Source organism: Castor canadensis, chromosome 2 (genome assembly GCF_047511655.1).
Source record: "Castor canadensis chromosome 2, mCasCan1.hap1v2, whole genome shotgun sequence".
Lineage (NCBI taxonomy): Eukaryota > Metazoa > Chordata > Mammalia > Rodentia > Castoridae > Castor > Castor canadensis.
Genome location: NC_133387.1, coordinates 35,999,185 through 36,020,963, shown reverse-complemented (window position 1 = coordinate 36,020,963; position 21,779 = coordinate 35,999,185). Strand labels below are relative to the sequence as shown.

Sequence of the window (21,779 nt, the reverse complement as noted above, 5' to 3'; positions counted from 1 at the left end):
AAATGAATTCTGGTACTTATATAAGTTGGCTTATTTTATTCTCATGTTTACACATGCATACTGTATTTTATACATACCAGAAGAAGTGAATTGGTGGAAGATTGCATGTCTGTGTTGGAGATCAAATCAAGTGAATATTTAAATCTGTCCCTCCTCTCTGTTTTAGCTGGACCAGACCAATTTTGAAGAAAGGGTACAGACAGAAATTGGAATTATCAGATATATATCAAATTCCTTCTGCTGATTCTGCTGACAATCTATCTGAAAAGCTGGAAAGGTATGCTCTTGCACATTGTTTATTCCTTCAAGAGAGACATTCATATTACTGTTTGGAGAATAGAAAAATAGCAAACTAGAGGGCTTATTCTTAAAATGGCATATTTAAAATAAGAACATCTAATATTCTTGCTGAAATTTTAGCTAATTCAGGAATTAAATAATGAAACCATAATAGAAAAATATTTTTTTGAGAAATGACTTTTTTGCTGAAAATGCATATTTGCATTCTGAGAAATTATTTGTGCTAACAGAACATGAGATAGACTTTGTGAAGACTAAAATAACATCATGAAGCAAGTCATGCATATTTGCTTCCAAACTAATTTTTTTCTGCAGTGGCAGGGATGGAACCCAGGGCTTTTACATATACAAGGGGCATATCAATGTGCTACATCCCCAGCTATTGGATTTTTGAGACAGTGTCTCGTGATGTGGCCAAGGTTGGATGCAAACACACAATCCTCCTGCCTGCCTCTACCTCCTAAGTGTTGGGATTACAGGCATGTGTCACCATGCCTGGTTTGCTTTCAAAATCTTTACATGTGATACACCTGCACTTCCTGGGAAATCTTAAGGTAACAGCTATTGGGCACCGAAGAAATGTAAAAATTTCTTATTTTCAAGTAATTGTTTCATATAAAGTATAATTTATCCTGCCAGCCACTCTGGGAGGAAAGTATCATTATCTCCATGCTATAGAAGAGCAAACTGAGGCTCAGAAAGATCATGTAATTTTCAGTTTATGAATGCTGGAGCTATGATTCCCACCAGGTTTGTCCTGTTGCATCTAAGAACAGTGCTCACTACAGTAATTAATTTATTGGAGTCCCCCTTTCTAAGAGTATTGGTTGGGATCCTTTTATTGCCAGTGACTGAAACTCAACTAACTAATTTAAGTAAATACAAAAAGGAAAGGCCTTGGCTCATGAAGCCTAAAGTGTGTGAATATTTGGTAAAGACTGACTGAAGGAAATGAATGGAACCAGGGACTCAAACATCACCTGGTAGACTTTCCTTATGCTGGCTATTCCCTCAGGTTATCTTTCTCAAGTGGGGGGTCCTCTTTGTTCATGCCTTTACAGATCACAGACAGAACTTTTTGTCTTTGCCCAAATGGGAAAAATGCAGACTCTTGAATACATGCTCACTTGCTGGATCCAATCACAGTCTATGAATGAATGAACAAGATTGGGTCTTGTGCCAGCAGTACAGGGTCTGATACTAGATAATGAGAGGGACTGGAGTGGGGAGAAAGGGACATGGAGAGAGAGAGAAACAGGAAAGAGAGAGAGAGAAAAAAGAGAGAGAAAAACAGGAAAGAGAGAGAGAAAAAAGAGAGAGAAAAACAGGAAAGAGAGAGAGAGAAGAGAGCAAGAGAGGAGAGAGAGAGAGAGAGAGAGAGAGAGAGAGAGAGAGAGAGAGAGAGAGAGAGAGAGAGAGAGGAGGGAGGAAAGGAGGGAGAAGAGAAGAAAAGGTATTTGTACCAAAACTAAAAGTTTGTAGATTTGTACTTTGTACTTTGTTTACATTATTTTAATTAAATTCACTCCCTCCTCTTTGCCATTTTCAGGGCAAAGTTAGATAGGTAAGATATTAAACCTTTTTTTTTTTTGACTTTATTCAAAAAAATTAAGCTAGTAGGCAAAGAAGATTCACATTTCCGAGATCAAGGATCAACTTCTGTTATAAACCACTTGTGTAAGTGCCATGACGTTTAGGATATTTTAGCCCTTTGGGCTTTTTTGTTTGGTTTGAGATGTTCTGTTTACTACGTTTTCCCAAAGGCCTAGAATGGGGCCTGGCATACAGTGCCTACTTAATACATGTCTGTTGAATGAATGAATGAATGAATGTGAAATGACTAGCATTGTATAAAAACCTGTAAAACTGCTGGAGAGAGAAAATGTATGAACACAATACATTGTAGATCTATTGTCAAATTCAAAATGCTATAGTAGATCATTTTGTAACTTCTAAATGAATGCCGAAAGAAAGATTAATCAGTCTAGTATTACGTTAACTAAGAAATTTATGTTCTAGCTATTTTTTTAAATGGCCGAGTAGAAGACATACACCTGAATTGTGCAGGATTACCTGGACTGACATGTTTTCTCATCAGTTTTAATTGTGTCTCCCATTTTGATTTAGTTTTTGTAACTATTTTGTTTCAGTTCAACAACTTTCTGCCAAGATGTCTATAAATTCTAGGCTTTATGATAGTGATAGTTACTGTATATCTTTTCTTTTAAAATTTGTATTTGGAATTTATTGAGACCTCTGGAAGAGTTGCATGTACCTGTGTACCTGTGTACCTGTGTACCTGTGTACCTATGTACCTGTGTACCTGTGTACCTGTGTACCTGTGTGTGTACCTGTGTACCTGTGTACCTGTGTACCTATGTACCTGTGTACCTGTGTACCTGTGTACCTGTGTACCTGTGTACCTGTGTACCTGTGTGTGTACCTGTGTACCTATGTACCTGTGTACCTGTGTACCTGTGTACCTGTGTACCTGTGTACCTGTGTGTGTACCTGTGTACCTATGTACCTGTGTACCTGTGTACCTGTGTACCTGTGTACCTGTGTACCTGTGTACCTGTGTACCTGTGTGTGTACCTCTGCACCCTTGGGAAGTAGCCTTGTCCTTGTATTTCACAACTGCCTTGTGACCAAGGCTTCCAGGTGATTACCCTGTAGCGGAGACGCCTCTGCTCCTCTGGCTCGATTTGTGGCCATGGCGTTGAATCCTGTGTCACTGCAGTGTAAAAAGCACATGTCCATTCCATGATTGTAAGTAGCTCTGAACTGTGCAAGCATAGAACTCCTCCCTCCCGATGTGAGCCTGTTATGGTGCTATGGGGTCTGCTCCACCTGTCCTCGCTCGTCACTCTTCCTCTTAGATATTCACTGTTCAGGTCCTGACCATTATTTTTTTTTTAAAAACTTCTATAACTTACCCTCCTCTCAAGTTGTGACTTCTTATTGTTTTTCCTTTCCTGGCTATCATTTCTCTGCTCTCTTAGTCTTTTTACTCCTGTACTGTTCATTTACATCTCAACTCCTTGAAATATGGTGTCTACTCCTACTGTGTTTCTAAAACTACATTACCAGGGTCACTGGGGGCCTCTTGCTTATCAAACATAATGACAAGTTTCTTACATCACATCGCCATTGTCTACTTCTTCACCTTGAAGCCATTTCTTTGGTTTATGAGCCACTTTTTTCTCGCTTTCCCATTGGACCCAGTCCTTTGATGAAGAAGATGATTCTACTCCCTGTTTACCTTCTTATGCTATTTCAAGTTACTAAATCTTATGGATGCAAGGCAAGTTCCTTGTGTGCCAGCAAAAAGGTGGGGAAGAGTATGGGGAGTTGGATAGATAGGGAAGGGTAACTAGCTTTCCAGATAATTTTTTGTTAGCAAGCTTTAGAATGAAGCCATGATCCATTCACAGAGACTGCCAAACTTGTCTTCAAATCTCAGTTGTGTGTTCTTGAGTGACGTAGAACCATGTTTAGTTATGGTAACTTGATAGCAATGGGAATAGCCACAGATGAAATGCAAAGCCTTTATCCATTTCTTTAGTTTCCGCCTGTGGTTATGGAACTTTTTGTCTTCACAATTTGAAAGCTAAGATGAGGGTAACATTTAGAGTTATTTTATTCCCTCATGAAAAAGAAAATGACTTTTATTAACAGTAGTGGCAATAACTTCAATACAATCAGCTAGTATCAAAATCTGCCAAATATCTGGTTGAGCAGTTGGTATTGGAGAATCTTCACAAGGTTTTGTCTTCTTAATCACTTGGGCTAATCTCTTTGGATATACTTGTGTGGAATTAGCTATGTTAAGGGAATTAGGACAGCTCAAATATTTGCATCTGCAACTCATTTGTCCCATTTTTTGTATTCTTTTGCAGAGAATGGGATAGAGAGTTGGCTTCAAAGAAAAATCCCAAACTCATTAATGCCCTTCGGCGATGCTTTTTTTGGAGATTTGTGTTCTATGGAATCTTACTATATTTAGGGGTAAGAATCTCATTTGTAAATGTATTATTGAAAAAATAATGAAGTTTTATGATTGTAGAAGGACTAGGGCAAACTGGTGAACAGGGTAAAGACATAAAGTACTAATCCAACTTTAAGCACTAAGAAACTACCTGAAACTATAGCAAAGGTAAGTGAAAAATCCTTTGGAACTAAACTGTCAATTTACAATTTAAAAATTGTAAAATAAATTACTTATTTAAAATTACATATTGGTGCCTCTATTTTTCTATACTCAACAGAATGTCAAGAGGTGATGTCAAGGGAAGAATTAGGTCAAATTCAGTCAAATACATATATGAGTGCTTGTAATCTTTTGAATTCATGTCTGACTATTGAATCATATTCAGGAAAAACAGCAAAAATTTAAAATTTGGTAGTTAGGTATACTTGTAATATATTTTGTCAGCGTCCTATATCTTCATTAGTGCAAAGAGAGTGGCATGTCTAAAAACCTAGCCTTTATAATGTTCAAAGGCCTTGGATATTCCCCAGATGATCTCAGATGGGACTTCACGTTATCTAAGAGTCACTTTGAATCCTTGGTTAGAACCTGTAAAAGAAGGTGACAAGTGGAAAATGTGTTTAGTCTTTCAGTAATGGCTGTGCCCAATATTGCTCTGGAATGTTCCGAACTGTATGGATTGTCATTATACCAGCCATTCTGCCTTGGGGAGTTAACAGTGCTGCAGTGTCTTCTTCAAATTCCTTCTGAATTGAACTGCTTTAATATTTTTAATTCATACAGGCCAAGAAAAATGCATTTAAAAATGTATCTTGACAAAGATGACTATAATTAGGTCCAGAATGTTCCTAATGCTCTTGATAATCTCTAAAAGAAAATTTCTGGCTTTTATAGATCCACATATATATGGATAGATTTATATATATATATGGGCATATATTTATTTATATACATTTATGGGTAGATTCATATATATTATCTACATATACTTTAATAGATTCATTATTATATTTTAATAATCTATTATCTATCAATGCATCTATACATAGTAGATCTATTATTTCAAAAAGCCAAAAGAATTTCTTCTAAGAGATTAGATGTGTATGTATATATGTGTGTGTATGTATATATATACATATAAACATTATGCAAATGTTTAGGGTGAAAAATATTTTATTGGTAAATATGAATAAGATAGCTCAAGAATTATCTTTTGAGATGTTGTTGAGATCATATTTTTCTATGAGAACACCCAGAGTATTAGGAAACAATTTTTTAAAAATCTAAATCTAAATCCAGTAGTGCTAGGGGTGAAAACTATAGACAGTATTAAGGGACAGGGAAATGGAGTAGGTGTGAAGAGGGACTAAGTTATTCTTAAATTTCTTAACATTAAAAATGTGGCAGGAAAAGATATTTTAGAGCCTTTCATGGTATATTAATTATCCATGGATGGTTGGTGCAAGAGACCATGTGCTAATCTCTAGGACCAACAGAACTTTGGAAGGGAAAGTTCTGCTTCCACCAGCTTAATTTCTACTGGAAACAAATAGAATATTGGTGACAAAAGGATCTCGACAGAAAAAAGCAACTGAAATGTGTAAGGTGGGAAAGCATGCAAAGGAATATTTACACTGGGAAGGGCCCAAGTGGGTGTGATGTTTGTAGGTTTTTACGAAGTGAAAATGTTGGAAACTAATTCTCAAAGAATTTAGATAGCCACAGTGGTTATTAGATAAGTGTAGCTTTTCAGGCATCTTTTCTATTTAAATTTTTTTCAATTAAATTTTTATTCTTTAAAATTTTAATTGGCACATTAAAATTGCACGTATTTATAGGATAAAGTGTGATATTTCAATAATGGATATAAGGTGTCATGATCTAACAGGATAAGCAACATATCCATGACTTTTTCTTCCTTGGTGGGGACATGCTTTCTTTCTTTCTGGTGAGAACATTAAAAAATCCTCTCCTCTAACTATTTTAAAATATACAATAAATTATTGTCAACTATAGTCACTCTAGAATTTACTCTTCCTTTCTAGCTGTGATTTTGTACCTATTAGCTAACCTCTTCCATTACCCTTCCTAGCTTCTGTTGACTTCATTCTTTTATCCTTTATAGGAAGAAAATAAGGGGAGAAAGTTTAGTCATTATAATAAGACCTTTATCATTTTAAGTAACCATGTTTGAATGCCTTATTATTTGTAAGATTTCTTTTTGGGCATTCCTTTTTTCCATTTAGTCAGCATTCTTGAACTTGGTATAACACTTCTATTAGAAAGAGATGGACAGACTTTCAGAATGTCTGTATATTCTTAGTCTCTCTACATCAGAATAATCGTGGTATAATAAGTAGTTGGTTGGTTTCAAGACTGATAGAAAAAAGTGCTATAAAATTTTCTGTTAACAGTGAAAGTTTAAAAAAAAGGAAATGCCATCATGAAGGAGCTTATTTCTCGGCAATATTGATACACTTTTAAATCATATTAGCTACGGCATGTCACCATTAACTTGCACTTGTTTTTTTCTTCATCTGACTCAGCAGCTAGATAACACATTGTCTTTATTATTTAAGACTCCCAGCACAGAAGAGAAAGTGACTGTTGAAAAACTGAATGTGAGTCAATTAAGGATAGTCTGAGGGAAACTTAACAGGAGGAATCTTCAAGTGTATGAGTGAGAGAATGTGATTATCACAATGCATTTGTTATATTAAGAAGTTTACAAGTGATTCTTCAAAACTATTCTTGGTTCTTACACAGCTCTTGGCATGTTTCCACCATCACACTGAGGTTCAACTTGGGTCAGACTACTTTTCTTTATTAAGGCTCAGGAAGTTTAAGTGCATAATGAAGTACTGCTACTCATATTGCCAGAGTTCTTGAGTCTCACAGACCATGTTGTAAAGGAAGATCTTTGTTCCTTATGTTCAGACAAAGGCAGTCTTTCAATATAGGCCTACTGCTAAAGAAGGAAGGGTATTTTGGGGAACTCTGTACCCAGACAGGCTCTGCTGTAGGCACTGACTTATGTATGTTCCTGCCATGTGATTGGCTCCCTAACAACTGCTTTCTTCAGCAAATCTTCCAGATTTGTGTAGAATTCCTGTCTCATCTTTCTCTCTCTTCCTCACATGCCCTCATTTCTGGTTGGCTTCTCTGATATCACAGTGAAAGATGGGCCAAGACAGGGGGAGATGTTCCTGATTTCCCACTAGAAACATGGGTGTAAAGGTTGGTTAAGGTTTTACAGGTGCTGTTGGAATAGAGGGTGATCCAAGAGTATTTTGTATTATATAAGCTTTTGGAGTTGGAGGCAAACCCATTCTGATGAGATCGGGTGCTTTCAGGGTGGTATGGCTGTAGACACACCACTACATTCTGTAGAATGCAGTGTCTAAGGCAGAAGCATCTCTATTCTTACATGGGGAATTGTGGAACAAAAATAGATTTGTAAATTTGGAACTGCCGGTGATTAGGTTCTTAAAACTTGGACTAGAAAAGAGGAGGCTATGAGTTCTCTCAATATATAGAATCTAATGTTACTGATGTATCCTACTGATACTGATGAATATGATGTGAAACATAAAATATATGTGACACTTTTAAGCATGAATTTTTCCCAAAAGAAAAATTTGCCATGCCACAAACCTGTTGCATGATGTTTGGCAAATCAAGGAACTTGTCAGGACCTCAGTTTTCTTAGCTGTACACTCAAAGTGGTGCCAGGGTAATGTCCCATCTCTATGATCTCTTCCCTTCCCTTAAATTATGTGTCTACAAAATGGGCCTAGAGAAATGATATTTATGTTAAATTATACTGATACGAACTTATAACTTGTTTTGCTAGGTTGATGTTGAACTGATTGTGATGCATGAAGTTTTGAGCAACTGAGAAAGAGCCAGATTATTTTATCACATTTTCATGTCAATTTAGGGTAATGAGTAAGAGGATGGGAGAATTAGAGTCAAGCTGTCTGGTTCAAATTCCAATTTTGCCAGTTACTTGCTGTGTAACTTTGGGCAGGTTGTTTAAATTTTTTTATCTCTTTCTTTATTATAAAGAAAAGATAATGGTAGCACTTATTTCATTTGAGAATAAATGAATTAAGCACGTAGACATAGAAGAGATCCTGGTTCATAGTTAAGTGATTCATATCTGCTAACTATTACTATGTTTTAAAAATAGATTCTTTAAGTGTACAAGTACTCATTAATTTCATTTATTTATCTAGATATGCTATAAGTAAGTCTTGAAATAACAATTCAATTTTTGTACGGCACGAGAAAATACTTTGCCAGTGTTTAAGAATGATAGCTAATAATAAGTAATGATAGCATTACTTATTATTGTTATCTTGGCAAATCCAGAAACTATTTCTTATAGAATATGAAGAATATAACAAGTTTCTAGTGAATATTACTAGTGATAATGAAACTGGTAAACACTAAATGGAACACACCAAAAAATCTATTTTAAATTAGGCATTAAACATAAAAACATGACTCAAAAGTATATTTTTTAGACCCTACTCTGGTTATGGTACACATATATTTTTGCAAAAACTATAAATTATTGTGGTAAGGTGAAAGAAATATTTAAAAATAAACCTCTTGAACAATTCTTCAGTGGATTAAACATAAATAAGTTTTTATTTACTATGCCAAATATGGAAAATTCTTCCTCCTGAAAACTAGTATGAAACCAAAAATTACCATCAAGTTCTAAAGTATCAAGATAAATAAGAATTTGACACTCATGTTTACCATGTCAAAAGCAGACCTTAAGTCTTTGCTTTAATATATACTATGGTGTTTCTTGATAATTTCAGAGGGCATGAATATTTACTGTTTTTCATTTTTTACATGTTTTCTTTTTATTATTTATTGTCACAAGGTATGTGAAATTTTCTACCTAATTTTTCTCATTCTATCACATTTTTTTTTTTTGACACTGGGGCTTGAACTCAGGGCCTACACCTTGAGCCACTCCACTACCCTCTTTTTTGTGTGTTAGGTGTGTTCCAGGTAGGGTCTTGCTAACTATTTGCTTGGGTTGGCTTCAAACCGTGATCTTCCTGATCTCTGCCTCCTTAGAAGTTAGGATTATAGGTGTGAGCCACCCGTGCCCATCTCTATTACGTATTTTTTTCTGATTATGAAAATAATTAGATAAACACTGTTAAATTTGATGTTTACCCTTCATTTTCCCCCTTTGAGGAAGGGGAGGGATCATTCCTCTATATAATGTGCTACATTTTACTTCCCCTCTTAACATATTGTGAATGCCTTTCCATGTCTTAGATGTTTTTCTATCTAGTATTTATTGAATCATATGGCTGTATCATAATTTATTTGATCAGTTCCTCATTGTCGGATATTTATATTATCTCCATTTTTTATTACAATCAATAGTCCTTTAATACACACTCCTTTAATTACATTCCAAAACTGAACAGGATGTCTAGACTGCATCTAAGTGCTCAAATACAAATAAATTGCCATCTACAGGAGACATATTATTTGCCTTCCTAGTATGCAATATGAACTTTCAGCCTCACTGACAAGAGATACTACCATTTTTTAAATGTTCCAAGTCGCTAAGTGAAAAAAAGAATTTCTTTTTTAACAATCTTGAGGTTTGAACTCAGAGCTTTGTGCTTGGTAGGCAGGCACTCTACTACTAGAGCCATGCCTCCAGAACCTTTTGCTCTGATTATTTTGAAGATAGGGTCTTGTTTTTTGCCCAGGCTGGACTGCAGTCCTCCTGTTTATGCTTCCTACCATCACTGGGATGACAGGCATGTACCACCATGGCCAACTTTTTCTGTAGAGATAGGGTTTCATGAAATTTTTTCTTTTGCTTTGGTTGTTCTAGAACTGTGATCCTCTTGATCTCAGCTTCCCAAGACACTAAGAATATAGGCATGAGCCATTGGGTGTTATTTTTATTGGCATTACTTTCAGTTCCTAATTATACATTAATTATGCATTTATACTTCTTTTTTGTATGTGAGTTGCCTTTTTGTGTTCTTTATTAATTTCTATTTTGGTGTATTTATCTTTTTCTTATTGGTGTATAACAGAATATTTCCTTAGTTTGTCATTTGACTTGTAATTTTGTTTCTATTTAATTATTATTTATTTTTTAACAATTAAAATTCAATTTTAAAAATGTGCTGCTTAATCTATGCAATTGTTTTGTTTTCTGCTTTAGCATCATATTTTCATAAAGGTCAAAATATTATACAAGAAACTATCCAAGTTTTTATTACTTCAACTTTTACATTTAAATGTCTAATCCATTTAGAATTGCTTTTGATGTATGTATGAAATGCAAATTTAATTTTAAAAAGATGAGATCTAGTTTTTTCATCATTTATTGCATAATCTCCCTTTTCTCCACTGGATTAAAATGCCATACTTTACTATATATTAGATTGTTACATGAATTGGATCTGTTTCTGGAGTTTCCACATAAATCAGTCTATTTCTTTGTCATGCCACATAGCTTATGATTTAATATCCAGTAATGTAAACTCTCTCACACATTATTCTTATTCCTCAAATGTTTTTGATTACTCTCTTTTTTTCCAAATTAAATTTAGAATAATTTCACTTGTTGATTCAAGAAATGCTTGTTGGGTGGATATTCTGTGATAAATATTATATGGTGTTGGGATTGTTGCAAAAATTAAGATAGACAGTCCCTGATCTTTTGGTGCTAAAATGTAACTTCCAAAACATCCACTTGGAATTTTGATTACTATTGCATTAACCTTATAAAATAAGTTAGAGGAGAATGTGATCTTTGTAATATTTATTTCCTTTTTTAGAAAGTTTTAAACCTATTTGAAACTTTAAAAATTATGCTCTAGCAATGTTTTGCAAAAATATTTGTTTTGTATGTTATATATGACATACTTATTGTAATGTCAAATATTGGCATTACAATGTATCTTTTTGTTATATTGTTACTATGAATGGGATACTTATTTTATTAATACTTATTTTTAGCATATAGGAATCTTAATATAGTTATTTTTTATTATTGTACAGACAATAATATTCTATACTGATGATGTTTTTGCTTCTCCTTTCCAATATTCATAGCCCAGTCATTTTTCTTATTGAGTTGCATTAGCTGGAAATTCCAGAAAAATGCCAAGTGGTCATAATAGCCAGTATCCTTATTATTGTTATCCTGACTCTAGAGGTAATGTTCCTAGAGTTTTATGAACAATGGTCTTGATTGTTGTTTCCAGAGTAATTCTTTTTTTTGGTTACAAAGTATCTTTATATTCAAGTTTATTAAGAACATTTATTAGACTTATATTGAGGGTTACCAGATTCCTTTTCTGTTGTTATTATGATAATACTGGGTTCTTCTCTAGTCTATTGGTAGTTTGTTTATTGATTTCTCAATATTACCTATCCCAATATTCTTGGAATAAAGACCTATAAAGTATATTTAAAACAATTGGAGTTGATGATGATGATATTACTAAGTGACCACAGACAAGAGAGAACAAAGTAACCTTAGAAGCTCAACTAAACATTCTTCTTTGTATTAGAAACAACTATACTTTAAACTTGAATCTGTATTTTTTTTTTCAGGTCAGGATTATCAGGCCTGTGACCTCATATGTAGCCAGTCACTCTACCACTGAGCTAACTCTCTAGCCCCTAAACTTACTACTTTTAATAGAAAATTGTTTGGTGATTAATTGATATAATTTCAAGCCTAAGTCCAGTTTTAAGTTGTTACCTGAACTTTTCTTTATGATTTGAATATCCAGCAAAAACAAATTTCCCCACCTCTGTAAACCTCCAACCTTAACCTTGGTATGCAGGTAGAACAGAAATGGATTATATTCATCTACTGCAACTTTGAGCTCTGGTCTGGAAAGTCCTGTGAGAGACTAGGTATTTCTCCCAGGAAGTATTTTTAAGGCTTCCAAGTTTTCCCTGGGAGGCTGGTCTAAGTTGAGACCTAGTATTATTTCCACCAGGAATGCAATCACTTGAATCACTTTCTTACCTGATCCCTCTACCCAAATGGTCTTCTGAACTCACAGTGTTCAGAGCTGCATGCCTCTGCACAGAAAACATCCACAATTCTGGCAAGGTGTGGACCAGGACAATCACCCAAGGAATCTTTGATCTCTGCCTTGGGACTTCACAGATACAGATCATATAATCAGAGATGTTAATACTGGAGGGCACCTTCAAGACCAGCTTACTCCACCTCTCAGTTTATTAGTGAGAAAAAATGTCTAGAGAAGGGAAGTGACTAAGGTGACAGTGTAGCCACTATGCTGGGATATGAACTTGAGTTTCATGACCCTGAATTCAATATTCATTTCACCATCACACTGGCTTAAGCATTGATATAACATTGATATCAGACTTCTTCTATTATCTAAGTGAACCATTAAGTGGATTCCATCTTGACTTGTATCTGATAAAAAGTAATAAAATATTTTATTAAGTATTCCAATAATTTGGCATTCCTCCTCATTACACACAAGCCTCAGTTTGCTTGTAAATTTCATGATTTGGCAAATCAGAACACTTCTTGTGTTTATGAAAATAGTCTGAGAAATAGAATACATGCAACTTTCATGTACCAATGTATAGGACTATGTTTTCCTAGTGGTGATCTTTGGAAAAGACCACACTTCATAGATTAAGCTAGGTATCAGTTACCATTTTTTTTTTCCAAATTAAAAAAAAAATCAGGTGATACCTGTAAATGGTTCCATTGTAAATATCAGAGAACATGCTGCATAAGACAGATTAGACAACAGTGTAGAAGGGAGGGAGCTTCAACATGCTGATTTTATACTTGAATGGTAGCAGATCTATGTTGTGGTGAGGTTCATATTGGTTTGCTATTTGCACAAAGTCTTATAATTTTTTTTCAGTAAAATCAACCTATTTTATTGTATGAGCATATGCTTCCCAGAGCTATACTACTAATGTCTTTGTGAAATAGCCACTTGTTTAAAGATGAGTATGGCCTCTTTTGGTTGAGGCAAGATGACAGTTAATTCAGAGGTAACAGTATGTAAGATAAGCATCCCATCCAGATTGATGTGAATTTTAATTATTTTATTATAAGTTGCAATAAAATACTAATTCAGCAAATAAATCTCTTGAAGGAGAGTTGACAAGGTATGGAAAAATATAATGGAGATCCACTGGCAGAGAATTCCATTCAAGTTACTCAATAGGAAATAATCTTATGCAAGCCTATACATTTCTAACTTGAAAAGTTCTGTGTTACAGTTCATTGCTAAATCATCTGTTTTCTTAGAATGGTCTTTTTAGCATTCCATAGACAGGAGCTACTCCTTAGAAATGTTTACATATATAGTTTTTAACAGGTCTCTCTCTCTCTCTCTCTCTCATATCCTATCCCTTTCAAATGGATCCTGGGAAAGGGAGAAAGTATTTATGATAAATATGATATAAGTAGTTGATTTCATAGGAAACAGTAAAGAATCATACCCCTCTAGTTATTGTCTCACAGTGAACAAGAATTCTGCTTTATTGTGTATTTATGGAAAGCATAATTGATTCTTGCTCTCTGCTTCATGACCTCATAAGATTTCTTCTAACGTGAGTAGCACCTACAACTCAAAAGAGCTCGTTAGCCAAGTGTAAACCCACTAATAATGGAGTAATGAACCAAAATTTGTCTATGAAAGACATTTGTCTATGAAAGACAATATAATCTAGAAAATTCTGGGACAAAATACTGATTTAAAAATAATTTTGAGGATGAAATATTGTCATCATAAGTACAGTAGGAAAAGTTATATTTGCAGTGCAGATACACTGATACATGTAATTTTAAATTCAAGATATTTCCTAAGTGTGCATTTTCCCAACTTTAGGATGATTTTGAAATAAAACCATCTGGTCTAGAGAAAGTTGGGCATGTACATTTGGAACTTTATATGAATAGCCATTGCAGTGCTGGCACTGATCTTAATAGCTGAAGAGTAGAAACAGCACAATGACTCCAGTATAGACAACGGCAAATAACCAGATTTATTCATAGGATGACACTTATAATACATGAGTTACCTATACAAATATCATTGAAGACACAATGAAACCACAGCATTAAGTAAGAAAAAATTGCAAAAAGTATAGTATGATTTACATAAAATTTAAAATCTCAAAAATAATTCTACGTATATATTTTTAAAGTGCATAGTTAGGCAATAAAAGTATGGAACATGCATAAAGTGAGACACTAGCAGTAATTCGGGCAACTGTTTATTTTTTCAAAAACAACTTTCCTTTGGTGGATATGGCTAACTCAGTATGTTAGATCTAGGTAGGAGGTAAGCAATTTTCTTTTCAGAACCTGTCTGTTCTGCTGTAACTCAAACTCACTAAAAATATTGTCAAGTGAGAGGAACGAATTATAATAATTCATGCTTATGATTACTTCTGAAGCTTTTTTTAACAGCTTTGAATACTTTGTTTATACAGTTATGAAATGAAGTAGTATGTACACAAAGCCAGTGGTCAGTCAATGACAGCTCGTTATGTAGGTTACGATTTCCTGTGGGGATAAAGTTGATGATGAAAACATGGTAATCTACTGAGAATGAGAGAGCTGGTGGTAATGGGCACTTGAGGTTTAGAAAAGGATGTAGAGATGAAAAAAAAGAAAAGGGCTGAGAGAGTAAGGTTGAGCAACACTCAGGTGGGGAGGCAGCCAGGCTTGGAAATCTACATCTGAAATGGAACCAGTTAGCATAACATCATCTACTTACATGATTTAGCTGTAGATCTCCCTTTCAGTAAGTCATTGTTAGATAAAATGGGAGATTATATATCTTTCCCACTTGAAGGCTATATTTCAAGATGGGTAATAATTAGACCTCCTGGGTTCAATCTATTCCCATATATTCAGAAGTGGTAATGAATTTGATGGACAATTTGATTTAGTAGTCACTTGAGAACCTTTGAGGAATTGTTGGGCTGTTGGAAACTGCTAGGCTTGAAGGACCTTCTAGGTTAATTCTTTTTGATCTCACCTTTTCTCTAGTTCCTGGTCCCCTTTTCCTATTGGCCTCAGTTGCTTTAAGGTATCTGCTTTTGTTTCTCTGCGTTGAGGGCAACAAATGCTAGCTAGTTTTTTAGGTGTCTTACCTATCCTCACCCCTCCCTTGTGTGCTCTCGCTTTTATCATGTAGGACCTGGCTAACTTTAAACAGTACTGGTGACAGTACTGCTCTTCTTGTTGCCTGCTCCACTTTGTGGTAGCTGCCTTGAGCAGCTATGTTCATTCTGAAAAAAAAATGCCATTGCTCAAAAACACTTGTAGTTTCTACTTTGAAATTACTTCATTTGGTCATTTAGTCTTTAAGGCCTCTGTTTGTTCATTTGCAAAATGAAAATAATAATGCCTTCTCTGACTCCAAAAGTTGTCATGAAATCAAGTGGGAAATGTTTTAGAAACTGTTTAGTGCCTTTCAGGTGTTACTAATTAACAAATCACTTCAGAAAGCACACATTTACTTTATGGTCACTATTCACTTACTTTTTAGCAAATACCTTATGCATACACTTGTCTCCAAATTAGTTTTGCTATAAACCAAAAATCAAATCTTAGTTTAAAGTATCCAGATAAAAATAGTGTCAGGAGTTTCACAGATGGATTGACCTTGTATAAGCCCATTGTAACTCCTTCTCTAAAGATGAAACGTCTTGTGTTGAAATTGTGAGCATTCCAAATCAGGGAAATGAAATTGAATTTCTGTTTTTCCCCTTCTGCAGGAAGTCACCAAAGCAGTACAGCCTCTCTTACTGGGAAGAATCATAGCTTCCTATGATCCAGATAACCAGGCTGAACGCTCCATCGCCATCTACCTAGCCATAGGCTTATGCCTGCTTTTCATTGTGAGGACACTGCTCCTACATCCAGCCATTTTTGGCCTTCATCACATTGGAATGCAGATGAGAATAGCTATGTTCAGTTTGATTTATAAAAAGGTAATACTTTTTTTTTTTTTTGCAGTGCTGGAGATTAAACCCAGAGCCTTGCATATGATAGGCAAACACTATCACTGAGCTAGCTTGCACAGTCCCCAGGTATTCTGTATGGCACACATTTAAACGCCTTGAATTAGATAGTGTGCTGGTACATAAGGAAGGATAAATGCTGAAACTGTTTTCATGTGCCTGTGAAAGAAATGGAGGAACAAGTGATATTTTAAGTTTCCCTTGATATTTTGATTTGCTTCATTCTGTTAACTGCCTGTATCGAAGGTTTTAGTTTAGATGTGCCATTATTTCAGGGGGAATTTTGGAGGATTTTTGTTCTTGCAGTGCTGGACCTCTTTGTGTGCTCTACTGCTGAGTTAGATATCTAGCCACTATGGTTTTGAATCCATGTTTCTTCATTTAAATGACACACAGTCTGCATAAAACCATTAACAAAATATCTTATGGTGAAATGCCATCTGTCTTTATGTTCACTAACAAGAATATAATCTATAATTGTTAAAGACAACCCAAGCAATAAAAGTTTCCACCTTAACTAGTTGTCAGAAGTAGCAATACAGTTACAAGTGGTAACATTTATTCACTGCCTTATTTTGAGTTGGATCTTTGTTATCCTGGGAGTCCTGTAACTTCAAAGGTTTTGAAACAGCATTGAAATCATGAGAACTTACTCTGCCTTTCTGTGTGTATTGTCTAGCCAAGACCCTTAAGTTGCTGAGGGATGGTTCAGGTGAATTCAAATGAACTTTTACTACCTGACAAACACAACTGAATGTCATTTCAAGGGCACGTGATTTCACCAATCTGATACAATACCATGTATATCTGCTTGGTATACCAAGTCATTAAAGAAAGCTGTCTTGATACTGCTTTAATCTTCTTTCTTCCCCCAATGTAAAAATTTCACATACTGCGCTTTATAACGGCTGTGGATCTGAAATTCACCTCTAGTAAATAACCCTTAACACCTCTATGATATACATGCAAGGTCAGTTGTGCTGTAAAATTTTGATAACCATATTTTATTGTTCAAAACAGCCTTTTATGGAGGCAGGAGATCAAAAAAGAGTCAATAGTTTAATTGAATCTCCCTGGTGGCAACCTCATCAGTTTTCAAGTCCCAGGAAAATGTGGGCAACAAACAAACAAATCAACAAAAATTGAATGTCAACACAGAAACTACACATAAGAAATTATTAGGTATTATTTGGTATGTAGAATCTACACAGTTTGCTATAAAAGATAATTGAACTTAGTTTAAGACATATTTCTAAAAACATCATAATGATAATAGATAATATTTTGGTTTATGATCTTGTTTGATCTACCCAGCAGCTCCATATGGTAGCTACTGTTACCTCTATTTTATGAACAAGGAAACAAAGACCTAAAACAGTATATAAAATCTATTTCAAAATTTCAAAACAGGTAAATCACAGTCTCTAAAGTAGAGGGGTTTCCAACCATTAGGGCACATGAAGTCCTGAAATACAGCAGTGAAGCAAAGGGGATGTGAGGTCAAATAAGGAGCAGGGGATTTGTAGACAAGTCCACGTGTAACAGCACAAATACAGAATATGCATCAGAACCCGAACACATTACTGAAGAGTTCCAGGCTAGTGTAGATATATTTCTTTTTCAATATGGAATGACTTTGTTCTTAACCAGTTTGCTTTATCTCGGGACCACACTCATTTGCTTACATTGGAATCATCACCAAAGAACGCTACTGCATCTCCATGTGGCTCTGGTTTGATCCCTAAAGTGAACCTTGTCTTGGTTCCTTCCTGGTCTCACCCTTTTCCATATCCGACCTGTTTCATCCTCATGGCAGGGACATGTAAGACCCTTCCTAAAATATTTCAAATTCTTTAATAGAGCACTCTTTTGCTTTGTTTCAAGTTCCACAAACATAGCACATTATCCTTGAAATAATGAATTTAAATGCAAACAAAATTCTGCTTTGCCTAAGAATTTCAAGGATGTAGAAACAACTAAATTAACAAATATTCACTAACTGCTTGTTGTGTACACATCTCCATGTTTTACCCTGTGCAGATCTCAAATTCACCAGAGACCAAGTCTGCTACTAATTCCTATGTAATCCAGCTCAGTGGATTCCCACTCCCATTCTGTTATTGATCTGATAGCATTTTGGAATGTAACCATTGCACTTCCTTCTTCATTTCTGCTTATCTAAGCACTATCCGTTATTTGAACCTGACTCTATAAAGTCTTTCCAGATTTTCCTAACCTGAAGTGTGAAATTTCTCTTCACCACCTTATTACTTTCTACCTTCTTTAATTCATTTATCACTGTCATATTTAGTTATTTATGTACTTGGATGCCTTGAAGCAAGAATTCTGTTTTAATGAATTTTAATTTCTGAGATATCAAGTACAATGATTAGCATCTACTAAATGGTCAATAAATCTGTGATGGATTTAATTGAAACAAATAATAGATGAGTGTTTTCCAAGCAAAGCTATCTAATAGAAAATTGATTCTTCTTTAACTTTTTAGGCAAAGTGTTACTGTGATCTTTCATAGCATAATTTATGTATCTAGTAATTTAAAATCATTAATTTATAGATAAATAAGCAAATAATTAATTTACTTTTGTATTTTGCACATACAACAGAATTTTTCTTTGGAAAATTTCAAGATTTTGTATTGTTAACATAATCTTTCACAAAAATTGTTGATAATTCAATTTTTCATAATATACATTTATTTACTTTAACAGTAGTTTTATTCAAAAGAATTAACTAGGACTTCATAAAAAATTTAAGGCTACATTTTTAATCTCATGTTTCCGTGCTTTAGGGTCTAGTTTTTAAAACAAAAGCAAAACCAAAGCAAACAAAACAAAACAAAAACTTAACCTACCATAATGTAAATGGAAATTTAAATACAATATTACTTTTTATTGTGTAAGAGAAAAATGGTTATTACTGTCTATGTGCTGGAAAATAAAACAAACTAGAAGTATGTCAGTATAATATTTTCTATTAATAGAAATATTTATAAATTTGAGAAGACATAAAGCAAGATGAATATAAAATATTTTTATCATCTTCATTTAAAGTACATGCACAGTAACATAGTTCTTCAGCTTTATTATAATGTTACTTATAAATATATTTGTCTTTTGTTTGATCACATCATCTAACTTCCCATTTTTCTTTTAGACTTTAAAGCTGTCAAGCCGTGTTCTAGATAAAATAAGTATTGGACAACTTGTTAGTCTTCTTTCCAACAACCTGAACAAATTTGATGAAGTATGTACCTATTGATTACATCTGTTACGCATTATCTTAGAAATCACACAGACTAAAGGTGGAGTTTTCCTGCACCAGACAACAGTAATAGTGGTTATTTACAGGCTACCCATCTATACCTTGGCTATTTCTGGAAACTGAGAATGGTAACTCATGTAGCAGAGTACCACTCTGAGGTCTGGTGGGTCTGCCCAACTCACACGCACCAGAGCTTGCTTTTAATAAGATTTTTAAAAACTTAATCCTTATCAGACCTGGCTTCCTTTTAATACTTCAAATTGGTTATTTACTTTGTTTGAATTTGATACTCTGAGGAATTTTTGTTCTGTGCTGTTTTATGTAACAAATTCAAGGTCTTTGAGGACAGATATTATGTTTTATTTATCTTTGCATTTCTAGTACTTAACTTAGTACTGGACCCATAACAAGTGCTAAATAAATTACTGCTGAATTGGGTATATATTTATACTAAATATCTCTGTCAGATAATAGAACTATGAAGTTGGGTATGGACTGAGTCTCGGAGAAAGAGTCCTTTGTTCTCTCATGTTCTAGATGAGGGTTCTTGCTTTATTCAAAAAAGATGTGATTTAAAATAAATTCTGGACGTGATACTTAAAATTAAAAATCTCAGTTCAACCATTCTCAGTTCAACTGACTAAAAGCATACCTTGAAATGCAGTGACTTTAACTTCATTTCTCAGAGAAACCTAGTCTCCGTGTAGACTGTGTAAGCCCATTGCTATGTGCTCCATGTAATGAATACCTAGACGGTAATGTGCTCAGAACCGTGAGTTGTTTACATGTGCTCCAAGTGCTCATTTTCTTCCATATGTAATTGTTTGATTTGGGGGGTGGAGGATAACATGCCACTTGTTTTCTCCGTGCTTTTGTTTTCCAGGGACTTGCCTTGGCACATTTTGTGTGGATTGCTCCTCTACAAGTGACTGTCCTGATGGGACTGCTCTGGGATTTGCTACAGGCCTCTGCCTTCTGTGGCCTGGCTTTCTTGATAGTTCTTGCCCTCCTTCAAGCAGGATTAGGGAGAAAGATGATGAAGTACAGGTAGTAATCTATTGTCATGGCTTGAAGGTGTTTAAATCAGGCTTTTAAGAAAGGCATTCTAGTAAATTCCAAACTTCGCTATGCACTGTACTGATTTAGTCACTAAAAGAGGCATAATTTACTTATTTATTTTTGGTGGTATTGGTGTTTGAACTCAGGGCTTTGTAATTGCAAGGCAGGCACTCTATCACTTGAACTACCCCTTCAGCCCCAAAAGGCATTATTTTAATTGTGCAAATAACACTTCTTAAATCAATGGGACCATTTTTTTTGCTTGTCATTATATATAATTTCTTTATAGTTCATAAAATTGAAACAGTAATGGGTACAACATTTATATGAATGAGAGAGAATGCATGGATCATCATTCCAGAGTCTTAATTACTTTTTATTGCAGATGAATCAGTAATAGTAGTCAGTGCTTATAATAGAGGACTTATAGAACTTTTCACCCAGAGTATGGCAGAAATTTTACAAATTTTGGAGTCAGATACTCTTTGCTTAAATCTCAGATTGCACAGATTTTTTTCATTTGGTTTTTAAAATGGAGGTAATTTCTCGCTTACAGACTGACAAGGATTAAGAACATGGTGGAATGGATCTAGGGCATCACAGAGGAAGCATTTACTAAGTGTTAACTATCGTTTTGATTGCCATCTATCTGATAACAAAACTAATTACCAACTGTATAATAAAAGAAGTGTAGTTTTTCTTAAAAATTTGAGTAGTTCCTAGGGGATAATTTGACTTGTTTTTAACGACTGATTGATTCATTGATTTACAGAGATCAGAGAGCTGGAAAGATCAATGAGAGACTCGTGATCACCTCAGAAATGATTGAAAATATCCAGTCCGTTAAGGCATACTGCTGGGAAGAAGCGATGGAAAAAATGATTGAAAATCTAAGACAGTAAGATTTTATGATATTGTTAACAATATTATCTTAGTATTTTTAAATGACTCTATTACAGGGGACTTTTAGTTCATATTTGAACTTTCTGACAACCAAATGATCTTACTGAGGCACTCATTGCATAAAGTTATTTTGATGGATTATAGTTTTACATAGTTGATCCAGTATGTTATTTGTACTGTAAGGATATTTATA

The 21,779-nt window shown here is 34.6% G+C and overlaps 1 protein-coding gene across 1 annotated transcript in view; it reads left to right on the top strand.

Moving 5' to 3' along the window:
• Nucleotides 1-21,779, top strand: part of Cftr (CF transmembrane conductance regulator) — a 164,279-nt gene that overhangs the window by 24,679 nt on the left and 117,821 nt on the right. The window contains exons 2-7 of the mRNA XM_074064486.1: nucleotides 167-277; nucleotides 4,200-4,308; nucleotides 16,097-16,312; nucleotides 19,517-19,606; nucleotides 20,508-20,671; nucleotides 21,456-21,581. Coding sequence (XP_073920587.1) covers nucleotides 167-277; nucleotides 4,200-4,308; nucleotides 16,097-16,312; nucleotides 19,517-19,606; nucleotides 20,508-20,671; nucleotides 21,456-21,581 — 816 coding nt within the window. The remainder of the gene's footprint in view (nucleotides 1-166; nucleotides 278-4,199; nucleotides 4,309-16,096; nucleotides 16,313-19,516; nucleotides 19,607-20,507; nucleotides 20,672-21,455; nucleotides 21,582-21,779) is intronic.